This window comes from Euleptes europaea, chromosome 6, assembly GCF_029931775.1.
Source record: "Euleptes europaea isolate rEulEur1 chromosome 6, rEulEur1.hap1, whole genome shotgun sequence".
NCBI lineage: Eukaryota > Metazoa > Chordata > Lepidosauria > Squamata > Sphaerodactylidae > Euleptes > Euleptes europaea.
Window position 1 is genome coordinate 47,734,752 of NC_079317.1, and position 26,132 is coordinate 47,760,883.

The window sequence follows — 26,132 nt, forward strand, 5'->3', positions numbered from 1 at the left end:
GACCATGGCGGCAGCGTGGCTCTTGGATGCCAGCACGATAGGGTTGCCAACCTCCAGGAGAGAAGCAGCCTGTCTAGGGAGCATATGAGCTATTGCTGATTATAGATTGAAAATTCAAGCTTGTTTGGCTGAAGAAGCCACTTTTATGTGGTGAAAGCGCTGTGAATACCTGGGATGGCGTTTCCTTGATCACCTATGCCTGATACTACCAAGCAATCTGCGACAAGCCAAGCCGTTTGTGTTTTGGAGTGAGCAATTCCGCTCCTTAACAACTTTGTTGAGCTTCTGTTGGCTGTCAGCTGTTTCTGATGCTTTCTTTCGCCCCGGGAACACCCCTGGCATAGCCTCACTAAAGTGTATGGGCCATTTTTTCAACTTTTGTATTTTACATGTTATTTTTCTTTTTTCCGGCCAGGAAGGCTCTGTGGAAGTGGCGAGGTTGTGCCACTCCTGGCTGCTGCCTAACTGCCCCCCATTCAGGAATGGGCTGCCTGTATAGTGCAAAAATTAAATTAAAATAAAACATAATAAAATACAGTGCCCAAAAGTAAAGCATAACAATGTCAAAAGCCAGACAAAATAAATATTTTCTAGAGGCAGTAAATTGCCATGGGCAATTTCGGTAAAAGTTCTGCTTCCTACCTAGACAACATTGCTTGACTATGGAATAGAAATAAAAAGCATTTGAGAAATGTACTGGCATGAGGGAGGGGCTAAATGGGGGGCCTAAAAGATGTGAAGGGGTTAAAGAGCAGTACCAGCACCTTGAACAGGGCTTGGACGTAGGCTGGCAGCTAATATAATAAAGTGGGGAGTGCTTACCTCCACTGTATTTTCACATTCAGCACGACAAACTGGCCATGCACAAAAAGCCTTTTCCTTTCAATAATCATTTAAATAATCAGTTAGCATTTAAAAATGCTAAATAAATATTCTCAAAGAGATATAAGAAGAAAGGATTATCTCAGCAAAGTAAGAGGACAGAGACTTACTTTTTTTAAAAACCAAAGCTGAGAATTAAGAGAACCAGCTAAGCCTATGGTCCAACGCTCTAGCAATAAATTGATATTTTGAAAATGAAATCACTTCAGGAGAGGGAATGGTTTGACCATGACAGTCCAATCATTGAAAAGAGGACTGGAGTTGGGAAGTGGGTGGGATTAAGAAAATCAACAGAAACATTATGCACAAGGAAAAGGGCAACTTAAAATTGGCTTCCCAGAAAACATCAGGGTAAAAGTGGTCTCAAAAGAACCAGGAAAAAAATGCGGGGGGCGGGGGGGACAAAGTAAAATGTGTGCAGAAATAGGCAGATAAACTGAAGCAGTATTGGGCCAGAACTGACCTAAAAAAAACCCATGTGGAAAAGCCCACAGTCTATAGACCTCTCCCCTGGCAGATTTGTAAAATTTAAAGATGATTAAGCTTTTTGTGTTGGTTGTTGAAGACCAACAAATAACCTGACAAGTTGAAACTACATTTTCATATCCTTACTACACAGTTTACAGGATGTATACAGTACATTTTATGAAATAGTTGAATGTTCAGGTTGGCAGTTTTTCAGGCAACCTGGTCTTGATATTTAACAAGAAAGGTGTGTGGTTCAAGTCCGCAGTACCTGTGACCTACCAAGCCAAATACATCACACGGCCCGTCAGGGGTTCAATAACCCTGTTACATTTGCTGCAAGCTTGAAAGTGAAAAAGACAAGGCAGTCTTGGCACCTGACGGGAGACAGGTCAGGTCTACACCCACCTTGTGATCCTTCCCTATTAATACATAACTTCTTTTTTTCCCAAGCAAAACCTTGTACCTCCTTAAGAAGAGGTGCAAGCTCTTGCCCCACTAATGTAGACCCAGTCATTACCACAGCTTTCTTAGTATTTTATTAAAGGACATTTTAATAGTGAATCTGAAGCTTTTCACCTGTGCTTCCATTCACCTAAAAACCTTGTTCATTACACCTGCTCAATTTTTTTTAGTAGAAACTAATTTTAATGGAAACAGCTTCATAATCCCATTATAAGCAACATCATGCTAGGAAAAGTTGAGGGCAACAGGAAAAGAGGAAGACCCAACAAGAGATGGATTGACTCAATAAAGGAAGCCACAGCCTTCAATTTGCAAGATCTGAACAAGGCTGTCAAAGATAGGACAGTTTCATTCATAGGGTCGCCATGAGTCGGAAGCGACTTGACAGCACTTAACACACACACACAAACAACATCAACTTTATCACAGAGCATGAGAGCAGCAGCTCACATTAATATTTATTAAGGCAAAAAACAAACAAACTAAAAACCATGAGCCTGTAATTCCAAATGGGAGACCCATACATGCACAGGAAATATGCATTTAGTACTGGACAGCAGGAGACAAACGTGAAATGAAACAAGAGAGTCGGGGCTGGAAACACCTAGTGTAATTCACTTAGTACTTTTACAGGAGAGGGTAGCCACCAAACTATGACATGTGTACACTGTAAAATTTGTCTGTATATTAAATAGAGCCCATCCTTCCTTTTTAAAAAAAGTATGATGCTTAGAGCTGAAGCCTTTTTTTTTTTTTTTAAAGAAAGGCTTTGGCTAAACCTAATAAAATCAGGAGACGGTGGGAGATGCAGCGGCAGGGAGTTTGATGTCCACAGCAGGTTACCAAGAAGTAGTGCTGTAAATTCGGTGTGGGACTTCAACACTGTGCTAAGTGTGGCCCAAATCTCATGGGCTTCCCTTTGATGCAAGTGTACTACATTAGCTGGGAAAAGCATTCACTTTTATTTGTCTGTGCTGTCTGCAAGAGCAATATCGCCTCATTTAGTGTAGCCGACCATGAAAATGCAAAGAGAAACAATCTGTTACAAATTAGCACAGCTCCCCTTTCATTTTACTAGCTAGTAATTGGAAGGGGTTAAGAAAGTGTAATTTATCAGATTATATGTGTTTATCTTTTTGTGGGGACAGCATCCCTTTGGTAAATTTTCCTAGGTACCCTGAGGGAATAATCTTTCCTTGATGTCCATTTGATCTGAAAGAAAACAATGACGCCTGTGAAATATGGGAGTATAATTTGTTGAGTTTGAAAAGGAACAGTTTCCCAGACATCTAAAATGGTATTAATGACTTTATTAGAACCTTACCTTTCTTTGGAAATGCTTTTGCTCTCTCGTTTCCAAATGGCCTTAAAGTCACTGCAGAACTCGTACCATACCGTGAAAACGTAGTTTGGCGTGATCTCCTTCTCACCAGACTTTGGCTTTATCCCAAAATATCTCACCATTTCTTCAAAGCTACAGTGTGTGGGGGAAAAGACTGTCAACACATAAACTCACTAGGGAAGTTCAGTTTCCCTCAGGGTAAATTTCTGACCTGGTAGCCTAGGTTAGTAACTAACATAAATCTGCTTTAACCTTGGAAACTAAATGAACAATATGCAACAAATATAACAAAACTTCCAACACTTTTTTCTGCAGGAAAATTATGGTTCTGTTTTGGTGGTTGGGTACCATAAGACAAGATATAAACATAGAAGTAGGGTGAGGGAAGAGATTTTTTAAATGATTCTGGTTTTAAGACAACTGTTTTTTGCAGGATTTTACAATTATTCCTACTACTTTTCACTGTCTTAGATCCAGATAACTTTGAATACAGTGGAATTTTCAGATCAGATCTTTACCAGCTCCCCCTTCCCACTGCTTCCCTTCTCCTGACAAGCTGTTCCTGAGGTTGGGACCTCATGTATGGTTTGGAATACAGAATTCACCCACCGCCACCACCCTTGTATGCAAATCAAGATGTTTCCCTCCCCCCTGCTATATCACATGCTGTTCCTGACAGTCCATAGACCTTTAGAAGCATTTTTTCAATGAGGCACTTCAGAGGAAAAGGAGAATTGCAAAGATCAATAACTCTATTTCATTTGCAGGTTGTTAGATTTAAATGATTGTATTATTTAATGAAAAGCAATAATAGCATCTCCATGTCAATATTAAAACGCATATTTGCAGATATCTCAAAGTCTTAGCAAACCACTACAATAACCTGAAAGTGTTGCTGGTAATGCTGTAAGAATATCCTATATTCTAGGTGGGTAGCATACTTATGAAATACCACCTATGATCTGAAAAACAGTCTGTGATTAAATAACATTAGCATATATAATTATATTATAACACTATACTTTTCAAATCTGTATTCTCACTGACAATTCTGGAATCTAAGCACACCAGCCAGTGTGGCAGACCAGATGACAAAATAAAGTCAACATTTTACAGAAAATGGCAGTTAAATGCTATTTGCTGGGATCCACAGAACATGCAACTAACTGACTTCATATCCCAAGGATGTTTTAGACTTTTTAACAGATGTTCAAAAATGTTTTACAATATGACATGATGGTTACTTGCCCAAAGGAAAAAGTAAAACATCCCAATGGGCAAGTCTAACGATCCCAATCCCAATTTTCATGTTTTCCCAGGCTATTATATCAGACTAAGGAAAGGCAGACAATGACTCACATCAGTAGTATTTTTCTGGGCTCTGTATTAGTGCTTGCACTGATCTAATGTCAGGAATCCGATAACCTGTCCTTGGGCAGCTGACTGTAGGAATAACAATACTGCAAAGGGAATATCTCTTCACAATGATGTGAAGGAGATGTGTAGGATGTGTAGGAGCGGGGAATAAAATCCAGTTCTCCAGATCAGAGTCCACCGCTCCAAACCACCACTCTTTACGACTACACCACGCTTGCTCAATGGCTAAAAGCCGTTGAGGCTGCAAACTCGATCAGGACTCACCTGAGGAATTTTTCTTTCTCTTTTCAAAGTTTTTTTTTTTTTTTAAATTGTAACATCCAGCCTGACAAAGAGTTCTGGAGAACTCAAAGCTGACAAACTGTTTTTGTGTCATTTGGATAGTCCTAATAAAAGGTATTATGTGGATCATGTTCTGGTTTTATGAATGTTACTTTGGCACCTGTACAGCTGCTTGCAACTTCTTTTGATTCCAGCTGATGTTATTTGACTTGGAACAATTATTCTGAAGCTTTCTGCTCCCTAGACATACCAGTCTGACATTATGACGAAGGCCTAAACTTACAACAACAAGCACTTAAACTGAAACAGTTTCTCCAGTTTAAAAAGGAGCTCATTGTGTGTAAAACTGCTCCTGGATGAAATAGTTCCAACTGACACTGGGCAATGTCTTGGCAGAATGTGCTCTTGTGAAGAAAAAACTCCCTGAACACCATAAACAAGATGTCTGGGAGAATCACCTAGCTTTCCTGCTAACATACTGGTTTTTTAGGAGTGCATTCCATTTGTTTTTCCCAATGTGAAGCATTTGGAGGAGGAGGAGGAATAATAATAATTGGTTTTTATATGCCGATTTTCTCTGCCACTTAAGGGAGACTCAAACCAGCTTACAATCACACCCCCTTCCCCTCCCCACAACTGATGACACCCTGTGAGGTAGGTGGGACTGAGAAAGAGTGACTTGCCCAAGGTCACCCAGCTGGCTTCATGTGTAGGAGTGTGGAAACAAATCCATTTTGCCATATTAGCCTTCGCCGCTCATGTGGAGGAGTGGGGAATCAAACCTGGTTCTCCAGATCAGAGTTCACCACTCCAAGTAACCCCTTGCCTGTTGTCTGAAGAACTAAACTTAACTAATCAGCAACTGTTGAAGCCTCCATTTCATACAGCTTGCCCCTCAAAATCAAATATAGTTGTGTCAAAATCTCAAAAAGCATGAATATTTTTGAAATTCTATTACATGATTTTTAACATTCCAATACAGAAGAAAGACCTTTAAGCAAATACAGTACCTTATGTTAAAGAAAGAAGAATGCTTACCATTTTTGTGCATTCTCCAAATGGCTCTCCTCGAACTTATGTTCTTCTACAGCTACAAAAAGAAAATGTAAAAACATTTTAAAGCATTTGACATTTCTCACCAGCCATTGATAGATCTGCCCCAAAATAGTTCATCTTTGAACTATTTTCAGGACTTTCAGGTCAGGACTTTCATCAATACAGAACAAGAACATTGACTAATCAATGGATTTACCAGACTGTGCCGCTTCATGCCTTGTAAATTAAAGCTTAACTTCTCCTGCTCTTGTCTTCTACCAGGATTAATCACAAAGGCTTGTGGTAGTTTTCCATGTTCTAGTAAGATTGCCAATTGCCCAGATAAAAAGTGTCATGTCCCTTTAATTGAGGCATAACTGGATGTTATTTACCTTAATGCCATGAAAAAATCCAACTGCCCATTTTCACACATTAAGCCTCTATTAAAGGACTTATTTCCCAGCACTTTCTCATCTTCCAGCAGAGATAACAATGTGCAATGATGCAGCAACTGAAGTCTCTGCAGGGGAAAGAACTGATGCTCTCCCTTCAGATCCAGTTTCTTAAAATATGCTAACATTGCGGAGAAGACAGTGGCTGGGTTACACCACCACCAAAAAAAAGTCAACGTAAAAGAATATATGCACTGAGGCTCAGCTGGATGTACATTACAGATGCCAACTCCAGCTTGGGAAATTCCTGGAGATTTTGGAGTGGTTCCTTGGGAAGGGCAGAGTTTGGGGTGGGAGGTTGGTCAGCAGAGGTGTGACTCTAGGACTTCTATATCTGCCATTTTCTCCAGGGGGAATGACCTGTGTAGTCTGGAGATCAGTGTAATTCTGGCAGTATTCCACCTTGAGATTGGTAACCCTAAAGCACATACAGGATGGTACTAATTATGAGAAGGGTGTTGGGGAGACAGATAAGATTATGGATGCTCTCAACATTATATTCTTCCTCCCTCTCCTTTTCTCTTTAAAAAAAGAAAAAGCCAAGAAACCTGTATTTCCTTACAAGTGCTGCTTTTCTAATGGTAGGAAGGATAAATATTGCTATGGCAAATAAGATTTTTTCTCAGGACCACGTATCAATGGAAGATTCAACAGTTTCTGACAAGAAACATAACCCATCTCTCCAAATGGCCTGGCATCAGACCAGGAGAGAAAGTTTCTCTCTCTTATCCATTCCAGCCAAAAACACTCTCTGGGAAATTTCTTCTGAAATTTTACATAACATAACCTTGGGGTGAGGTGGCAAGTTATAAATTGAATTACAGATAGCATTTCTGTTGCACTGAACATATGCTTTACTTTATTAGAAAAATATTAGAACATAAAATATCTAGAGGGATCATTTCACACGGGACAGAATCATACAGATATAACAACAAATTCAAATATTGGTTCTTGTAGGTTATCCGGGCTGTGTAACCGTGGTCTTGGAATTTTCTTTCCTGACGTTTCGCCAGCAACTGTGGCAGGCATCTTCAGAGTAGTAACACTGAAGGACAGTGTCAGAGACTACTCTGAAGATGCCTGCCACAGTTGCTGGCGAAACGTCAGGAAAGAAAATTCCAAGACCACGGTTACACAGCCCAGATAACCTACAAGAACCAATGAACTCTGACCGTGAAAGCCTTCGACAATAAATTCAAATATGTTTGACAGATTTTAAAAGGCACATTGAAAACTTGATTCTGAGCGGGAGAACAATATTCCTATTTAAAACAGTGGACCATGTCCAGAAATCTAGCCTGAAAATAAGGTGCGTGCAAATGCCATAAGGCAAATGCCATATTTGTTAGCTGTCGCAAAAACAAACCAGAAACCACTGACACCTAACAGACTACCAAAATGTATGCACTTTCACACCCCACTGAAATAAGTGCCTAAGCATCCATCAATTACAACAGATTTGGACACAGGTCAGTGACTACTAGACAGGATGACTAAAGGGAATCTTCACATTCAGAGTGCCAGGAGGCAACTTGGCCTCCATGCCTGGTTGGCTACTGTGTGAAACAGGTTGCTGAACTAGATGGGCCATTGATTCGATCAAGCAGGCTCATCTTATGGACTTTGAAATCATGTTGTGCTCATTTCAACTGTTAAAATCAGAGAAGGCAGTTGAGAAAGCATTCTGTGGATTCTTTCATCCATGGTGCTTACTCAGTCAGCCTGACCCACAAACACATTCACATAAGAAAAAAAAAATAGCCTGTGTGTTCTTGGGGATGAAGGGCACCCGATTTATTAAATCCCAAAGGAGGGAAGTAATTCTATTTACATTCCAAAAATCATATGCACTAGGAAGCACAGAACCATCTTGTACACTCACCCCACGTTCACATTGGAACTCCTGTGTATAAGGATAGGGTTTTATCGCTTTTAAATGTAAAAATTGATTAAAAACATTAAAATGCAAAAACAGTCCGAGAATGAGTTTATATTTACAAAGACCCCAAATACACCAAAGCCTACTTTTGCCATACGAATATTTATGTATTCACTCCATTTATACCCTGTCTTTCTTCCCAATGGGTATCCATTACAATACATTGTTCTCCTTCATCTAATACTCACAACAACAACCCTGCAAGGTAGGTTAGAGTATGACTGGCCATGAATTCCCAGCAAGCTTCTATAGCAAGATTGGGGATTTAAACCTGGGTCTCCCAGATTTTATGCACTGTAACCCACTACAACACACTGGCTCTCAAATAAGGGCAAAGAATGCAGAATTGCCACAAACGGGGCACCAACTCACCCCAACGAAGAGCCCAAGGTTGCTGGGCTGGGCTGTGGAGGGCGCGGGGCGAACCGGATTCCCCCCTCGCTCTGGGGTCGGGCGGGCGGCCGCTAAGCGTCGGACCTGACGCCGCGTGCACAGCCGCGTACCTGCCTGCGATTGGCCAGGAGCCAGTTAAAATGAGCCTCAGGCTCGGGCTCCCTTGGGAGAGGGGGGGGGGGCTCCTGGCAGCCAGACTTGAGGTTTTCACTCAGGTCCAGCTTCCTTGCATGTAAAGAGGCCGAGCTTGGGGCAGACCTCAGTCGGCTTCCGATTGCATTACTAAATACTAAATTGCTAAATACTAAATTGTCAGCCCTGGTTAGTATTTGGATGGGAGACCGGATCCCCCCCTCGCTCTGGGGTTGGGCGGGCGGCCGCTAAGCGTCGGACCTGACGCCGTGTGCACAGCCGCGTACCTGCCTGCGATTGGCCAGGAGCCAGTTAAAATGAGCCTCAGGCTCGGGCTCCCTTGGGAGGGGGGGGGCTCCTGGCAGCCAGACCTGAGGTTTTCACTCAGGTCCAGCTTCCTTGCATGTAAAGAGGCCGAGCTTGGGGCAGACCTCAGCCGGCTTCCGATTGCATTACTAAATACTAAATTGCTAAATACTAAATTGTCAGCCCTGGTTAGTATTTGGATGGGAGACCACCAAGGAATACCAGGGTTGCTGTGCAGAGGAAGGCACTGGCAAACCACCTCTGTTAGTCTCTTGCCATGAAAACCCCCCAAAAAGGGGTCACCATAAGTCGGCTGCGACTTGAAGGCACTTTACACACATACACACAAATACTAAATTGCATTACTACAACAATCTACAAAATTACATTACTACACAGATAGATAAATCATGTTTAAATATCAATGGTATTAATAGCAATAGTAGCAAGGAACAGCAGAAAAACAAAACATAAACAGAAATGCTTAACTGCATTTGTTATGAAATACGAGGTACGAAAAGTTTACTGAAACTAAGGATTTAGTTGTACAATGTCCCAAACAGCTCTAAAAGTTAGGATCAATAAGCAAAAATATTTTATAGAAGTACTGCAGGAAGGCTGGTTTGATCCATTTCTTAAAAATGTAATGTTTTATTTGTACTGTACATGCAGCACAAACTATTTTCAAAGAAGTGTAGTTTGGTTTTTAAAAAATATGCACATGACATACTTACTTATCTAGTAAGTATAGTGTATACATATTTGTGTTTGTGAGTTTGTACAGAGTGAGATATTACTTGTCCCCTACCATTGAGGGCTTTTGGGAGAGTCCTCACATTTTTCACGTACATGATGCATGAAACCTCAAGGACGCTTAACATTAACACAAAAATACCAGTTATATTTATACATTCCAACCACAGTACAAATGCAACTGTTTATTATCAGAGGTAATACAAGGAAACTAAGAAATTACGCTTTGTTTAAAAATGGATAATGCTGCCCATAAATTTGTCAAAAAAGTGTTGAAGGTTAGTTTACTAGATCATTATGGCAGTGAAGCCAGCTAAGCCAGATATTATATATTCATTTTTCTTTCTCCCCCCACCCCCAGGATATCTTTGAATATAAACAGCAACCTTTTGAAAGAACAATTGTTTTATTCGTGCTCAGAAGATGAAAGCTGATCTTTTAAAATGTTTTCAATTAATTTTTTCCCTAATGCTCTAGTAAAATATACTGTGGCTAGCAGGAGACCCTCTGGATTCTGCTAGGATTAGAAATTCTGTAAGTAGCAACTGCAAGTATCACATTTTGCAAAAGTGATTATCCTAGAACTCGGTTTAAATGGTAAGGTGACCATATATTTATGTATGTAATATATTTTTATCCCATACTCTTTAAGTTTTAAAAACTGCTAAATTACAATGACATTAATAAATCACTCCTACCTATAGACAGAAAATAACTTCTAAAACATATTATCCCTTAATTGAATATGCTCTTCATTTGCTTGAATTCCAAGTACATCTTTGTTGATTAATATTTTGGAGATCATGAAAAGAATTCTAACAGTTTAGAAAACTATTTTAATTCCCTTCAAACAGAATAGCTTGAAACCAATCTGCTCTGCATTTGGGGAAATAAGCTAGGCAGAGATAGTATAACTACAGCTTTCTACTGTAAGAACTGCACTGCAGCAAAAATATAAAGATCAGCACATTCTTAGCAAAGGGAAATGTCTTTGAAAGTATGATGAATGATGATCAACAGCAATAGGAAGCAGGTCTTCCTTAAAAAATGAGATTGTTATAAATACCCAACTAAGGCTGAATATGTTATCCAGTTTGATAACATATTCAGCCTGATTTGTAAAGAATGGGTAATTGTAGTGGGGGTGGAAGAGGAACAGAAAGAAACTAATTTTAGCAAAGCATATGAAAGGGACGGCTTGAAATATTTTAGAAGATAAAAACCACAGCATTACCTCCTCCTGCGAGATACTAACAATGATTTATGAAGCTGAAGTTATTTCTGCACAGTGAGCTTGGTAAAGATTGGTTTCACATGATCAGGTGAAAATAGAAGGGTGCAAGATGTGTAGCAGCCCCACAGGTCAGAACATATTTGAACTATAGAGAAGATTTAAGGGGAGGGGGAAGGGTTAAAAAACTATTGCTTTCATTTCTGTATATCCCCTTCCCTCATTAGAGCACGTTCCTTTTACAAAGTAAGTCACTTCTGGTGGTCAGGAGCCCAGGCGCAGTGCAAATACTCAGCAGGACAGTGGCAAATCTCTGATTAATTCTCCAACAATTTATATAGACTCTCCCCCCCCCCCCGTTAATTGCTTTGTACCATTGCAAAGATGCTCCTGTTACCTTTTTGTTGCCCGTTACAGGCTTTATTCTGGCATATGGTGGTTGGCGCCGTGTCACAAAATGACCATTTTATACCAGAAAGAATGAAAACTGGATATTTGACAGTTTCTGACAGGGAGTTTGAAGCAAAGAAGTCATGAGACAAGATTTATAGCATCTTTTAAATGCAGCACATCTGTTTTTTACCCTTTAAAAATGAAGCTAAAACAATGAATAAAGATTAAAAGCATGAATGAAAAAATATAGAAAAAAGATCCATATTTTTTACTTTTGAAAAAGTGTTGCTTGAAAGAATGATTGCCTTTTGGCAGCCTTTAGTTTTAACAGTCATGGTGGGGGAAAGGAAAGCGGCCTTTGAGAAAAATCCAGTGTCAGTTATCATTTGTAGCAGGTTGCATTCCATTATGGCTGCGACCCGGACACTAACCGTGCCATCCAAAGCAGAGTTACCCTTCTAAGGCCATTGACTTCAATGGATTTAGAAGGGTATGACATTGCTTAGGTTTGAACTGTAAACTACTGCTTAATATGCTAAACTGGGCCATCAGAAAAGTATCTTATTCATTCTTTATAATACTATTCATTGAATGATCCATTTAGAAATGGAGGGGTATTGCAATTGCTACAAAAAGTAGGAACTTCCCTAATATAATGGGATTCCAACCACTCCTTCCCAGTCCCAATGTCCAAAATAAAAAATCCATATATTTGGCTAGAAAAACTCGTTGCCTGGTCCTGTGCATATAATTTGGAAACACCAGGGATGACCCAAAATACCAGATCTGGTTTTTAAAAAAAATCTAAACCAAGTGAAACTGAGGGAATAAGGCGGTGAGCCGTGTTTTTACTGGAGAGAAAGTTCCTTCAAATTACATTTACGAAAACCACAACCATTTGGGGCTGGGCTGGAGAAAGGATTTAGTTACATTAAGTGTCAAGGCTATATTAGCAGGATTTCCCTCATTTAGTTCAGATTATAGCTGTGTCTAACTATGGAATTCACTGCCACAAATCCTGTAATGATGGTGATTAGCTTGGATAACTTCAAAATGGGATTAGACAGATCATGGTAGATCATACCCCACCAATATGGGTGGTATATCTATTCTCAATTTGGCCAAATATGTGGATAATTAAATCTAGAGATTAGAGCCATGGATAGGTAACACAGATCATCCTACATTCATTTTTTAAGCTGAGGTCTAGATATGACTTGTCACCTTTTGTAGAATGGCAATACTTACAATTTTGACATTTGTTGGTATCTAAATATGGCCCTGCAGGATGGGTAGCCCAAGCCTGAAGGGGGGGGGGTCAGATCCGCAGTAGCCGGGAGCAGCGCAGCCTTGCCGCCTCCTCAGAGGAGGCAAAAAGTTACGATCAAAAATTTCAAAAACTAAATCAAGGGGGAAAACCCCAATTTTCTACAATGGGGCTGTGCCACCGAAAAAGGTGGAGCAGCCCCGCTGCCACTCAAGGGGGCGTTCCCGGGGTGCAAGGGCTGTGGAAGCTGCCTAAAGGCAGCTCCACCCATGGGAACGCCCCCCCCCCCATGCTGGCATGAGCTTTCCCTTCCGGGTCAGCTCTGCTGGTGTGGCTGCACTGGCACCTACAAGTTAATTTGGTTCCTGAATACACACTCCAACTGCGAAAAATGACCAGTATATTATGACTCTTTATGTTTATTTGAAAGACCCAAGAGTGTGAGTAGAGCCTAATACTTGAAAATTAAGTTCCACATTTCACATTATTTATTTATTATTATTATTTATATATCAGAAACTTGTTTTCCAAGTGGCAGACAACAATTTAATGTGTAAAGAAACAAGGCTCGTCAAGAGAAAACCACTGCTGCCCGATAATATTTGTAGTTTATCCTATCCCTGGCACTTCTATCATTTTTCCAGTTGCCTGCAGCTGTTGCACGTCATGGCCATGGAAAGAAATGGGAAAATGCCTGAGCCTGGGGCAATGAAAATCAGGATTGCAATAAAGATGTAATAATAATTGCAACTTGAGAAACATGAAAATTATGGTTATTCAACCACTCTCTGGTTCACAAAGAACATATGCCAAAGATGGAAACACTGATGAATTGGGAAGCTTACTTTTAATAACCCCACATTTTTATTCCACTATGTTTAATCAATATCTACTCATTAAAAATAGTAATGGGGTATACTGTGCTTTGGAATTGTTCCCAATATCCACCCAAGAGATGTCTTTCCAGTTCATTCTTTATGAATAGGAGCAGCTGGCCTTAGATATGCTAACATCTTCTGTAACAAATTATACTAAGTAAGGTTTGTTTTCCTTCCAGGAGGTTATATATGGGCAAAACACAGTATCTTGAAGAAGTAGCCTCACTGCATGGGAAAGTTTGAAGACAGGAAAGCACTTACAAATAGGTGATACTATATTTAAGGGGAAAAATACTTGCAGATGTTGATTGGAAAGCAGCACTGATCATCTTATGATGTTTCCAGATGATGAAAAAAGAGAGTCCTTAAGAAGAGAGTCTTAAATATGTCTCAAGGATTGGGAGTAAATGGCCTGCAAGGAGTATGTTTCTATGCTTGTATTTGCCACGTATTTTAAGGGCCCTGTGACTGATTCTATATTTTACTGGTAAAATAGGGATCTACTTGACTCAATGAGGTTAATCAAAGAATGTAACAAAATGACCCTACAAAATAGTCATATCCTACTCTGTGTGCATGTGCATATATGCTTTTGGGAAGATGTGGATTTCCTTTCTGTCAGTATTAGAATACCCATTTCCAGTAATTTGGGGGCAAGCCTTCCCGAGCAGATATGTTCTCACCCCTTCAACAAAGCTTTCCATCTTTAATATGCGTAGGCTGGATCACATGAACACATGAAGCTGTCTTATAATGAGTCACAGCATTGGTCTACCAAGGTCACTATTGTCTACTCAGACTGACATCAGTTCTCCAGGGTATCAAACAGGGAGGTCTTTCACATCACTTACTACTTTATACTTTTAGCAGGAGATGCTGGTGTCTGAACCTAGAACCTTCTGCATGCCAACCAGATGCTCTACCACTGAGCCATAGCCCTTCCCCAAGTTGCTGCTGATAGATCAGAATTTGCAAGAATATAGTACCAAGGACAAAATCTTCCTCTCTGTGTCTCTCCCTTTAAAAGGTATATGGGTAAGACATGTCTCATTCCACATGGGAATTGTACTTCTCTACTGTATTTTTTTCTTACAGTTACTTAATTATTTGCCTTTACAATGCTCATCATTTCTCAGTAGTAGGGTTGCTAGGTCCCTCTTTTCCACTGGCAGGAGGTTTTTTGGGCGGAGCCTGAGGAGGGTGGGGTTTGGGGAGGGGAGGGACTTCAATGTCATAGAGTCCAATTTCCAAAGCAGCCATTTTCTCCAGGTGAACTGATCTCTATCAGCTGGAGATCAGTTGTAATAGCAGGAGACCTCCAGCTAGTACCTGGAGGTTGGCAACCCTACTCAGTAGTCATCCTACATATCTTACTACTCTTGTCTTATTCTTTTAGAAGAATAAGAATTGGTTTTTATATTCCAACTTTGTCTACCATTTAAGGAAGAAACAAACCAGCTTACAATCACCCTTCCTTCCCCTCCCCACAACAGACACTCTGTGTTGTAGGTGAGGCTGAGAGAGCTCTAAGAGAACTGTGACTAGCCCAAGGTCATCCAGTTGGCTTCATGTGTAGAGTGGGGAAACCAACCCAGTTCACCAGATTAGCATCCGCCGCTCATGTGGACGAGTGGGGAATCAAACTTGGTTCTCCAGATTAGAGTCCACTGCTCCTAACCACTGATCTTAACCACTACACCACTAACATAGAAGCACAGTGACTTCCAATTAATCTTCTTTTACAGTTATGCTTTTTATACATATTTAGAAAGCTGGGGGCTAAACTTGGCATAGAAACCAGACTGTCCTCCACTCTTCTTTCACATAACAGCCATATCTATTGTATGCCAATTGAATATATTCTGAAGAATTCAAATAATTGTTTAATATACAAGTATCCAAAACATTTTCATTTACTTTTACTATTACCACTGATACTACTGCAATTAGTAATCTTTAATCCATAATCAATAAAATGTTGCAACATATTTAATTATGCAGTAAACTCAGAAGCAAGGTGAAAACCCCAAAATTGCAAAAGTTTTAATGTTTTTTAGAAATAATTTATGTCATTTAATAGTTGATACTGATTAAGAGTGTGCTCTAAGAAAAAAATTGTTATAATTTTGGATCAAGGATTTGGAGAGAAACCTTTAGTGTGTTTGCTGATTTTTGAGTAGGACATTACTTGTTCAGAATTCAAACCTGTGTATATTTTTTGGGTTCCACAATTTTGGGACCATTATTTTCAATGAGGAACCGCTGGGGAACTGGGGCAGCTGTTTTTAAAGATAACAGTATCAAATTTGCATAGAGCATCATTTTCCCTCTAAGTTTCAAGCAAAGGGGTTCAATTTTAAATATACCCACAGCGCAGACTCATTTCTCTCCACTGATTCCTATGTGGGGGGAGGGGAAAGGGGCTCACCGTGGCTCAGCAGGAGAATGCTGCTTGCAGTATTTAAAAAAAGATTCCTGCCTGCATCAGCTTTTATGCAATCTTACAGTGACTGACAACTGACAAGGCATAATGGGAGAGGTGGTCCTGGAGATACGACGGTCCCAGACTGATTAGGGCTTTAAACCGACACCTTGAACCTGATCTGGTACTCGACCCAGAGCCAGTGCAGCTGGTGAAGCACAGGTGTTATATGTGCCTTCCATGGGGCCCTTGCAAGGACCAGGGCCACCGCATTCTGCACCAATTGGAGTTTAAGGATCAGGTTCGAGGGTAGCTCTGTGTAAAGTGAGTTACAGTAATCTAATCCAGAGGTGACCGTTGCGTGGATCACTGTGGCTAGGTTGACGCAAGACAAGTAGGGAGCCAGTTGCTCAGTTTGGCGGAGATGATAAAATGCTGTCCTGGCAGTATTTGTGACCGGGTCCACCAATGAAAGAGATGAATCCAGGATCATGCCCATACTCTTAAAAGAAGATGATGGAATAAGTTGTACACCATCAAGAGTCAGGAGTAGGCTGTCCTGACCCAGGCTGCACCAACCCTGCTACAGGATCTCCGTCTTCCATGGATTCAACTTGTTGATTCTGTCTCAACAATTTCGCCACATCTTGTGGTGTCATGTAAAGATCAAAAGTGAGCTCATCCAACTCTTCCCCTTCGTGTGAGATCACTTCCTCCCACCAAAATTCAAATTTTACATTTACCACCTCATATCAATCCATCCTGCTTTCTCCCCTCCCATCTTACATCACTTGTAGGCTTTGTGTTCTGCATGTCATACTAACTCCTTGATCCTAAATATTCATGCTGTTAACTGGCTTTTATCCATGTATTTTACTCGGTTCCAAAAACCTCTCCAAATCTTCTTTAGGTTTCTTTTTAGTGTTAAGAAAAAGACCTACTGAAGATCCATAGGAAGATGCCAGCCAATAGCAGTGTATTTGAGAAGCAGAAGTTCTAGTAATCCACCCTCAGTAGCCACTCTGGGATGTCTGTTTCTGCTAGACTCGGTGGTATACCATAAAGAACAAGTGATTTTTGTGGCCTGGAGGTCATTTTTAATTCTGGGACAATGCCTGGCCCCATGTTGACGCTGGTAACCTTAGTATAAATGTGGACATCTTTACAATATATGGTGAAGTAAAACAGCACTGTAGCAAGTGGGATAACATGTGAAACACTGGTGTTTAGGTCAACCACACTATTAGCAATAACTTTTATTTAAAGAGACAAAATCCTGACAAAAAAAATCAGGTCCAATTTATGGATGTTCATTTGGGAAGCCATGCATAAGCTGGATGGGAAACACAACAGCAGCTGTCCAAAGAGCGCTTGAATGTTCTGAATAGGACAAGACAGAATGGGACAAGACAGAAGGACTACTCATGAAAACTTGTTTTATGTTTTCCAGCTATGCCACTGTTTCTGGATTCATGTATATGTTGTATACAATGTATAGATTTCTATGCACAGGTTACTAACAGTTAGAGGCAAGAATCAATTGGACAGTGAGACTCCTGAACTACTTCAGCAGGGCAGTCACTATTCCTGTTATCAAAATACAATTATAATACAATACTCTGGAAAAAAGAAATTGTTAACCTGCAGAAAAAAGCATTAGGAAAACATTAGCAAGGACTTCTCCATATGTTTTTAGTTTGTTATTTAGGGTTCCTTAATTTGGGCAGAAGACTGGCATACAGAGTTTAGTGAAAGGCAATATATATCAAAGTGTGGGAGACTGCTGGTGTTAATGTGCACATATACACAGCGCTTTCTGAAATGCACTTACTGCTGGAGCCATAAATATAAACTGCTAATTAAATGAGATGAAAAGACCACCAGAACAGACATACCCTGGACTCAAACAGTCCTACTGTGGAGGCCTTTTCTTGCAGGAACCCTGCTAAGTTTATTGAGAAGTTTAATATATATATTACAATTTCTGGAAACGTATCATTAGTGAATTGTTGGAATCCATGATGAGAAGTTTGCGGTCTAGGTAAAAAAAAGCTATGATGAAAATTTAACACAAATGCATACCTCAAATTTGAAGAAGAATGAAACTTTTATTAGGAGTTGTTAAATATAATCAACCACAAATAATTTTATAATTTAGGGTTAACACATATTAAACTTTCTCAATAGAAAAATGTTTATACTGGGGAAGAACTCTCGAGCTGAAGAGCTCATTCATATAGATGTAGCAAATAGCTATACTTTTTGAAGAAAAAATTAATTGTAAATATACCAATTCAAAAAATAAAATTGAGTCACTGTGCATGAGATTTCTCAGACACTTGCTACTAAATTGCTTAAGACTTTGTGAGAGTTATTGCCCATTTGGGAATATCAGTTTCCTTGTATAGGCACCACAATAGTTACAGTTGGCTCTGCTTTTCCTTTGGAGCGTCTCGTATAACTGCCACGACAATACTAGATCTGTGTTCCTAATTGTACTTCACAATGTCTAAAAGTGCAATCCACAAAAAAAGCTGTATAAAAACTCCTACTTTTGTATTTGGTGGGATTTTACCAAATTTGACTCTGCATTGTTCCTCAACTGTTTCCCAAAAATTAAAACACTCTCTAAGTAACCTAATCAAGGATAAACAAGGTGAAGTGATTTCATTCAGTTGATATTTCAGAATATTGGTTTGCCCCAGTACAGCTAAATTTTATTACATCTAACTTGTTCTGTTGGTTTCAATGGAACTTATAGCCTGACCCTATGCATATTTACTCAATAAGCTTAATGGGACTTACTCCCCAATAAATATGTGTAGGATTGAAGCATAAGTCACAGCTGCATTGAAGTCATAATTATTAGAAACAGCTCCTGCACTTTGCAGCTAACAATACATGAATATTTCAATTGCAACGTAATTTAATAAATTACATTTACACTTTCTTGATTATATATGTATAATACTGCATCCAATAACTCAAAATAGGTTTACAGGTATATGATCAAAAATCCTTCAATATTTTTGTAGTTCTATTAACCTTTTTTGTACTAGTACCTCCAAATTAGGACACAATTTTATTTATCTATTTATTTATTTATTTAATTGCATTTTTACCCCGCTCTCGCCAACCCGAAGGTTGGGCTCAGAGCGGCTTACACAGTCTAAAACACAATAAAACAATAACCCATTAAAATACAATTTAAAATAGCCCAATAATGCCCCTCAATGGCGCCAAAACTCCAGAGACAGAATTTGCAAGTAATAAATTAATCTAACCACACCCTAAGGTGGTATAAAAGGGGTAGTGCTCAGCAGCGGGGAGGGGGGGGAAGGACTAGGGAGGCCAGTAATTATAATGAGAACCGTCGCTGGCCTCAACCATAAGCCCGGTGGAATAGCTCCGTCTTGCAGGCCCTGAGGAACTCCTGAAGGTCCCGCAGGGCCCTGATCTCACTAGGGAGGCTATTCCACCATGCAGGGGCCAGGGCCAAAAAAGCCCTGGCCCTGGTCGAGGCCAGCCAGATATTCCTTGGGCCAGGGATCACCAGCAAGTTGGTATTACATGAACATAAGCTTCTTTGGGGAACATACCAGGAGAGGTGGTCCCATAGATACGACAGTCCCAGACCGTGTAAGGCTTTAAAGGTCATAACCAGCACCTTGAACCTGACCCGATATTCCAGCTGGAGCCAGTGCAGTTGATGGAGCACTGCCGTAATATGTGCCCACACTGAGGTACCAGTAAGAAGTCTCGCTGTGGCATTCTGTACCAGCTGGAGTCTTTGAGTCAGTCTCAGGGGCAGCCCTACGTAGAGTGAGTTGAAGTAGTCTAGCCTGGAGGTGACCGTCGCATGGATCACCATGGCTAAGTAAGGGCAGGAGTGGTAAGGCACCAACTGCCGGACCCAGCTGAGGTGGTAAAATGCCGTCTGGCCGACGGCTGTGACCTGTGCCTCCATTGATAAGGAGGCATCTAAGGTCTCACCCAGGCTCCTGCCCGCACTTATGTGTTAACTGTACGCCGTCAAGAGCCATGAGTCGGCACCTCACCCCCAAATCTCCCCGGCTGAGCCACAGGACATCCATCTTTGATGGATTTAGTTTCAGCTGGCTTTGCTTCAACCACCCAGTCACAGCATCCAAGCACCTGGCCAGTGTGTCCAGGGCAGAGTCCGGATGGCTTAATTAGCACAAGACACTAATATGTGGGTGAACTAGTATATTAATGGTCACTGAACTGCAACAACTAACATTTCTGAATTAGTGCAAGTTGCCACTAACAAACAGCCTACCATGTCTACCAGCATTTTTGGCAAACCCACTGTAGCTTCAAAGTTAGCCAGTGTTACCCTCACCTGCACATAAAACATTGCCAAGAGGTGTTAGCATTCACCCCTCTCCCCCACGTGCCACTCCAGCAACTAAGGCTCAGCTGATGCTGCTCAGCCACCAAGGGCGTTCCCTTCCCAGTCCACCCAGCTGCTCAAGCCAATCATGGGCTAGTGCACAAACAGCCCCCCCGTCCTTAGATGGCTCTTGATGTTTGCCAGAACTAGTTATGGCTGAAACAGTGAAAAGACCTAATTAGGGAATGCCACCATTCCCTGGGACTCCATGGAGCAGGCAAAAAAAGAGGCCAATTTGAAAGAGGTCCAAAAATTCCTGTTCAGCCCTCAGAAGGTGACCAGATAATAAAACAGGGAGGGTGGGCGGCCCAGGGTGCAGCAAAAGCCTGCTGCCTACAGCAGGGCAGCTTCTCCAGTGCTCTTCTGATCAGTTACTCCACAAAGCAGCATAGAGTCAACAGTGCCCTTGTGCTTTACTTAAAATTAGCACTGACGCAAAGCAGCACGCCAGGCATATAGGCTGGGAACTAAAGAAGGCAAATGAAGGTTGGTGGCCCCAGTGTAAATTATCATAGTTATCATTGTATATGAGACACCATAGCACTGTAATTCATGTCACCCCCACCCCATTTTGGTCCTGGGAGTTGGGAGACCTTCACAAACATAATGAAGACACAAGTGTTAAGTCTACAGCAGCGAAAGAAGAAATCAGCAAAATTACCTCTCTTCTCTACTAGCACGTGAACTTCTGACACCAGAAAATAGCAACTGAATACATTCTAATTCCAATAGGATTCTGTTGTTGAAATGAAGTATACCCTTGCTGTAAAGAAATTTCCTTGATTCCTCTTACCCTGTCTGATACTTTAAGGAGCATAAAAGATGCAAACACAACATCAACATATAGGGTTGCCAAGCCTTGCATCAAGAAAAATAAATTTAATTTTTTTTAAAAAGCCATCAATCAGCCTTTGTGACTATACATCACTTTCGAGTACAACCTGGAATCGACAATGAGTAGCTCTAGGAATCACCAGAACTTCTATGATTTTATCATGGAGTTTCTGGAGGTTCCTAGAGCTTGGAAGTGACATAGTGATATCGATGATGTCTATTAAGACCACTAGGGTGGCTCTGAGTGAGTCATGAATTACCATCTAACCTATCAGGCTGTTAATGAACATAAAATGGGTGGCTTATATCTTTCCTAATGTTCTGCATATGCAAGGGGAAGGATTTTCACCTTTTTCTCTCTCTTGTGGCAGACCTCCAACCCCCCCCCCCCAAGCTATTACTTGGGGTTCCTCCCAAAGCAGCATTTCAGGGGGCATTTGAGGCTGCAACAGGAGATAGGAAATCTTCAATTCACGGAAATGTTAGGGGATACACAAGCTAATGACTCATTGTATACTGTGTACACTTTTTCAGTGAATGACTAGATAAGAATATAACAACAACAATCCATAAAAGTATGTCACATCTGAAGAAAGAAGAAGGCTTGCCAATAAATTAAGCAGCTCAAAAGGCATTATGAAATGCTTTCATAAACTGTAATAATCCACACATTGAAACAAACAGCAGTAGCGTGTAACACAGATAAATCTTGCTGGGTTGCATCATGTTGGGGATATTACAGATGAAGCCCTGCTCTAGTTCTAATTCCCTTCAAAGTGAGGACTCTGTGCATGACCCCCCTGGGGTGTGTGTGTCATTTAGGAAGATTCTGTATGTATCTGAGATATACAGAATCTACACCATCATCTAGACTGAAGCAGCCCTATTGGGGGGGGGGAAGAATCAAGTCTCCCCCATCCCAGGTCTAACAGTGAGTCCAGGGGGACAGTGATTTAGATTAAGTGAGGAGGGCATAAGAACATAAGAAGAGCCATGCTGGGTCAGATCTGTGATCCATCTGGCCTGGCCTCCTGTTTCACACAGTGGCCAACCAGTTACTCTGGAGGGCCAACAACAGAAAGGCTGAGGCCTCCCCCTTGCTCTTGCTTCCTAATACTAGTACTAAAAGTAAAAAGAAAAGTAAAAAATCTGGAGATCTGATTGCAGATCTAAGCCTAGTGAACTAAGAGCTATCAAAGGGCTGTATGAAGCATGAAGAGGTGCATATAAATAAGAAGCTTTGTACATGACATACCTTTAAGAAAAAAATCTTCCAATTTATCCTTAAAGGGCTGGAGATGATCTTCTGGTGAGTCTCTGAAAACCACTTTCATCTGCTTTTCACAAACTGTAAGGACAAGTTCAATATTGGATTTTTAATATACAGAGAGACTGAAATAGCATCCAGACATTCTCAAATAATGGCTACTTCATACTGCAACAAAGAAGAGCATGAATACAAAAACTAGCTCTGATCAGAACAGTAGAAATATTATATACTTTTTAAGTGTTTTGAAAAAAATACTAATTTAATTACATTTCCTTTAGAACAATTGATTTTTCTGACCCACATCAACAGCCCTCTTAACTGAATTATCTTTTTATAGATATTTCCCTAAAAGAGTATATTTCAGATTAGATTAATTTGACCAGCAGTCTATGCCATGCCAGGTTTTTTACACATTGTATAAAAAGTGCTGTCAAGTCACAGTTGATTCATGGTGACCCCTGCAAGGGGCTTTCAAGGAAAGTGATTAAGCAGAGATGGTTTGCCATTGCATTCCTCTGCAGAATCTTCCTTGACTGTCTCCCTTCCACGTAATCAACCCTGCTTAGCATTCGATATTTGACAAGATCAGGCTATACCATGCTGCCTTCCCTCCCTCTTTACACATTACCCACCCACAAAGTAGCCTTGTCATCCACTAGGGTTGCTAACCCCCCCTTGGAAAATTCCTGTTGATTTGTGGGTGGTGCCTGGGAGAGGGCAGAGTTTGGGTAGGGGAGGAAGATCAACAGGAATGCGATGCCATGGAGTCCATCCTCTGAAGCGGCCATTTCCTCCAGGGGAGCTTATCCCTGTAGTCTGGAAGTTGGCAGCCCTTTCATCAACACTAGGTGGACAACTATACACTATAACACCATAAGATTCAGCAATGCACCTCAATCTAGAGGTGACTCCATGGTTCAAAGAACAGTTTAATAAAACAATCCAGATGGCTCAAGAAATCCCAAGAAGATATTTGGAAGCTATGAGCATATTGCTTTTGTGATTACTGAGACCAGACTATCATCCTAAACATGCATTACTTAGGAAATTGACCAGTGGGACTTAATTCTGAGCAAACCCATTTAGGAGCAGAGTGTGCACTTTTCTAGATGGTGTGTAAACAGAGAGGTAAGCAAGGTGCCCTTTTTATTTTGTTTACAATCTAGCACTCTGAAAATTCTTGGAAATAAATGCTGTTGGATTTACTTGAATATTACTCCTATACAAATGGTTTTAGGATTGCAGAGTACGAAGAATGCACATAACAAATGAGAAAAGGAAATCAATCTGTGTATAGTTAGTATATTAGATTTATGTTACATATCATTTCAACAAAAGGAAGAAGTGGGGCATGGGTGTGTGAAGAATGATTAAATAAGAAGCTTCACAGGCTATGGTGATACAAGGTGCTTTTTCATGATGCACTGAACTTTATTTGCACCTAGTGAGAATGTCTGCACATCATACTATAAATCTTCATGTGATGCTATGTACTGAAAATAAACCAAACCCACCAAGAACCAAGTAGTTTCTAGTGTGTCAGCGATAATCCAGTTAATATTTATTTTAATTAGTTCTAATGCATCTGAAAAGTACCTGGATAAATGGCTGAGAGATACTTATCACAGGTTACATAGAGGTGTACATAGTAATGTGAGAAAGACCCTAAGGAGAGTGATGATAAGTGCTTGGATAAGTGTTCTACATTTGTGTAACTTAATATATTTCACAGTTGTGGGTATGATTTTCCATGAACAACTCCCCATAGTCATTACTACCTATAATTGCATCAGGGAATACAACAGCTACAATTTATGTTGCTATTTTTGAAAATGGGGGGATTACATACAGTTTTGTGGATCAGGATATATAATGCATACACATGGGATGTCTAGTTCAGATCTTCCTGATAGATTTTTTTTTTAAAAAAAACACCATATTATGCAATTTATACTAGCTGTACAAATGGAGACACTGACTCATTCATGTTGGAAAATCTGCCCTTCTAGGACGGTGTCACTTGCCTGCACATTGAGAGGGGGCACTGACCACAGAGTCAGATAGATAGACAGGACAGGGGGAAGGTCATCTCTAGTTACACCTTGCCCTCATTTCCTGCCCCTTTGATGTTTAGAGGATGTATTGTCAGGGAAACTTCCCCCCTCTCTCTCTTTCCCTTTGCCCATCATCCAAGCAAGATTAGAGCCGGCCGCTCCGTGCGTCCAGGCCTTCCCACCCCAAAGATGGAGTGGAAGGCAGATACCCTTTTATACCTAGAGAATTAGCAAGGTAGATCAGGATAGGGGACCCTTGTTTGTCCTTTCCTATCCAATGTGTATTTCAACAATAAATGTACTTTAGTTTGATTAGAGCAAACGACTGATGCTCCTTTTATTTTCACACACGCACGCACGTGTAGCTTCTGCTGCTAAGCTTAAGGCACTCTGCTAAATACCGGAATATCCCCATGATAGATATTCTAACAATTTATTTGGTAAGAAATCGAAATAGAGCTATTATTTAAGTTGGGGGTCTCATGAACATCACCAAAATTTCTACCATGCCAGCCACAAGTTCCAGCTTATACACAGTATTCCAGGCACACGTATTGTAGATATAAAGGAAATATGTGATAGCAGTAAATGAGAGCGGGCTAAAACTACTCTTCTCAAGTGTGTTCTGTGCTGTGTCTGTAAAGTACGAGAAATCTTGAACCAAGGAATAGTAGTAGCTTACATGGATAGCTCAGGTTAAAAGTTTCTTGTTAAAGTCCCTCCCCCTAAATTTACCTGTTTTTAACCAAAAGTAATGGAACTGTTGTATTGTTAGATACCTATATGGTGTGGCCACAATTGTAATATTGCATACCATTCTGATTGCCCCAGAGCAAAAAGTGCAGAAAAGCGACAATAAAAATTATCAGAGGGTTGGAAACCTTCCTTACAAGGAAGGGCTAAAATGTTTGGGGCTTTTCCATTTAGAAAAAACCGGGCATGATAGAGAATTATAAAATTATACACGATGTGTCAAAAGTGGATCAAGAGATTTTTCTTCTTCTTCCAAAACACTAGACCTTGAAGGAATTGAATTAAATTGATGGGCCTTAGATTAAGGACAGGTGAACAAACGTATTTCTTCAGACAATGTACAGTTTACTTGGGGAGCTGATGGTTGCTAGTTTAGCTGATTTCAAAAGAGAGATAAGATAAACTCAAAGAGGACAGGTCCATCAGTGAATATTAGCTATGATGGCTAAATAGCACATCCATGTCTGGAGGCAATATACCTCTGGATGCCCATTTGCTGGGAGGCAGCAGCAGGGGATGATTTCTGTCCCTGCTGTGGATCTTACATTGCATCTTGTCTACCAGTGTAGAAAACAGGATGCTGGACTAGATGGCCTCACTGGTCAAACCCAGTTTCTTTTTATATTCTTAATACATCTTGGAGATGCAGCCCATTTGCTCTGGAGAGGTATGAATGACTTTAATAGGACATTGCTGGAGCAAACAACATATACAGACTGCAGCCAAAGAATGCCAGAGATCTGAAGCTAGAGACAGTAATCTGCAGACTGAAAATCATTGTTTGTTTTAA

At 40.5% G+C, this 26,132-nt stretch overlaps 1 protein-coding gene across 1 annotated transcript in view; it reads right to left on the bottom strand.

Annotated features, from left to right (window-relative positions):
- Window positions 1–26,132, bottom strand: part of FMN1 (formin 1) — a 172,851-nt gene that overhangs the window by 8,253 nt on the left and 138,466 nt on the right. The window contains exons 15-17 of the mRNA XM_056851867.1: window positions 22,521–22,613; window positions 5,852–5,903; window positions 3,137–3,286 (exon numbers count right to left, since the gene is read on the bottom strand). Of these exons, the coding sequence (XP_056707845.1) occupies window positions 3,137–3,286; window positions 5,852–5,903; window positions 22,521–22,613 (295 nt within the window). The remainder of the gene's footprint in view (window positions 1–3,136; window positions 3,287–5,851; window positions 5,904–22,520; window positions 22,614–26,132) is intronic.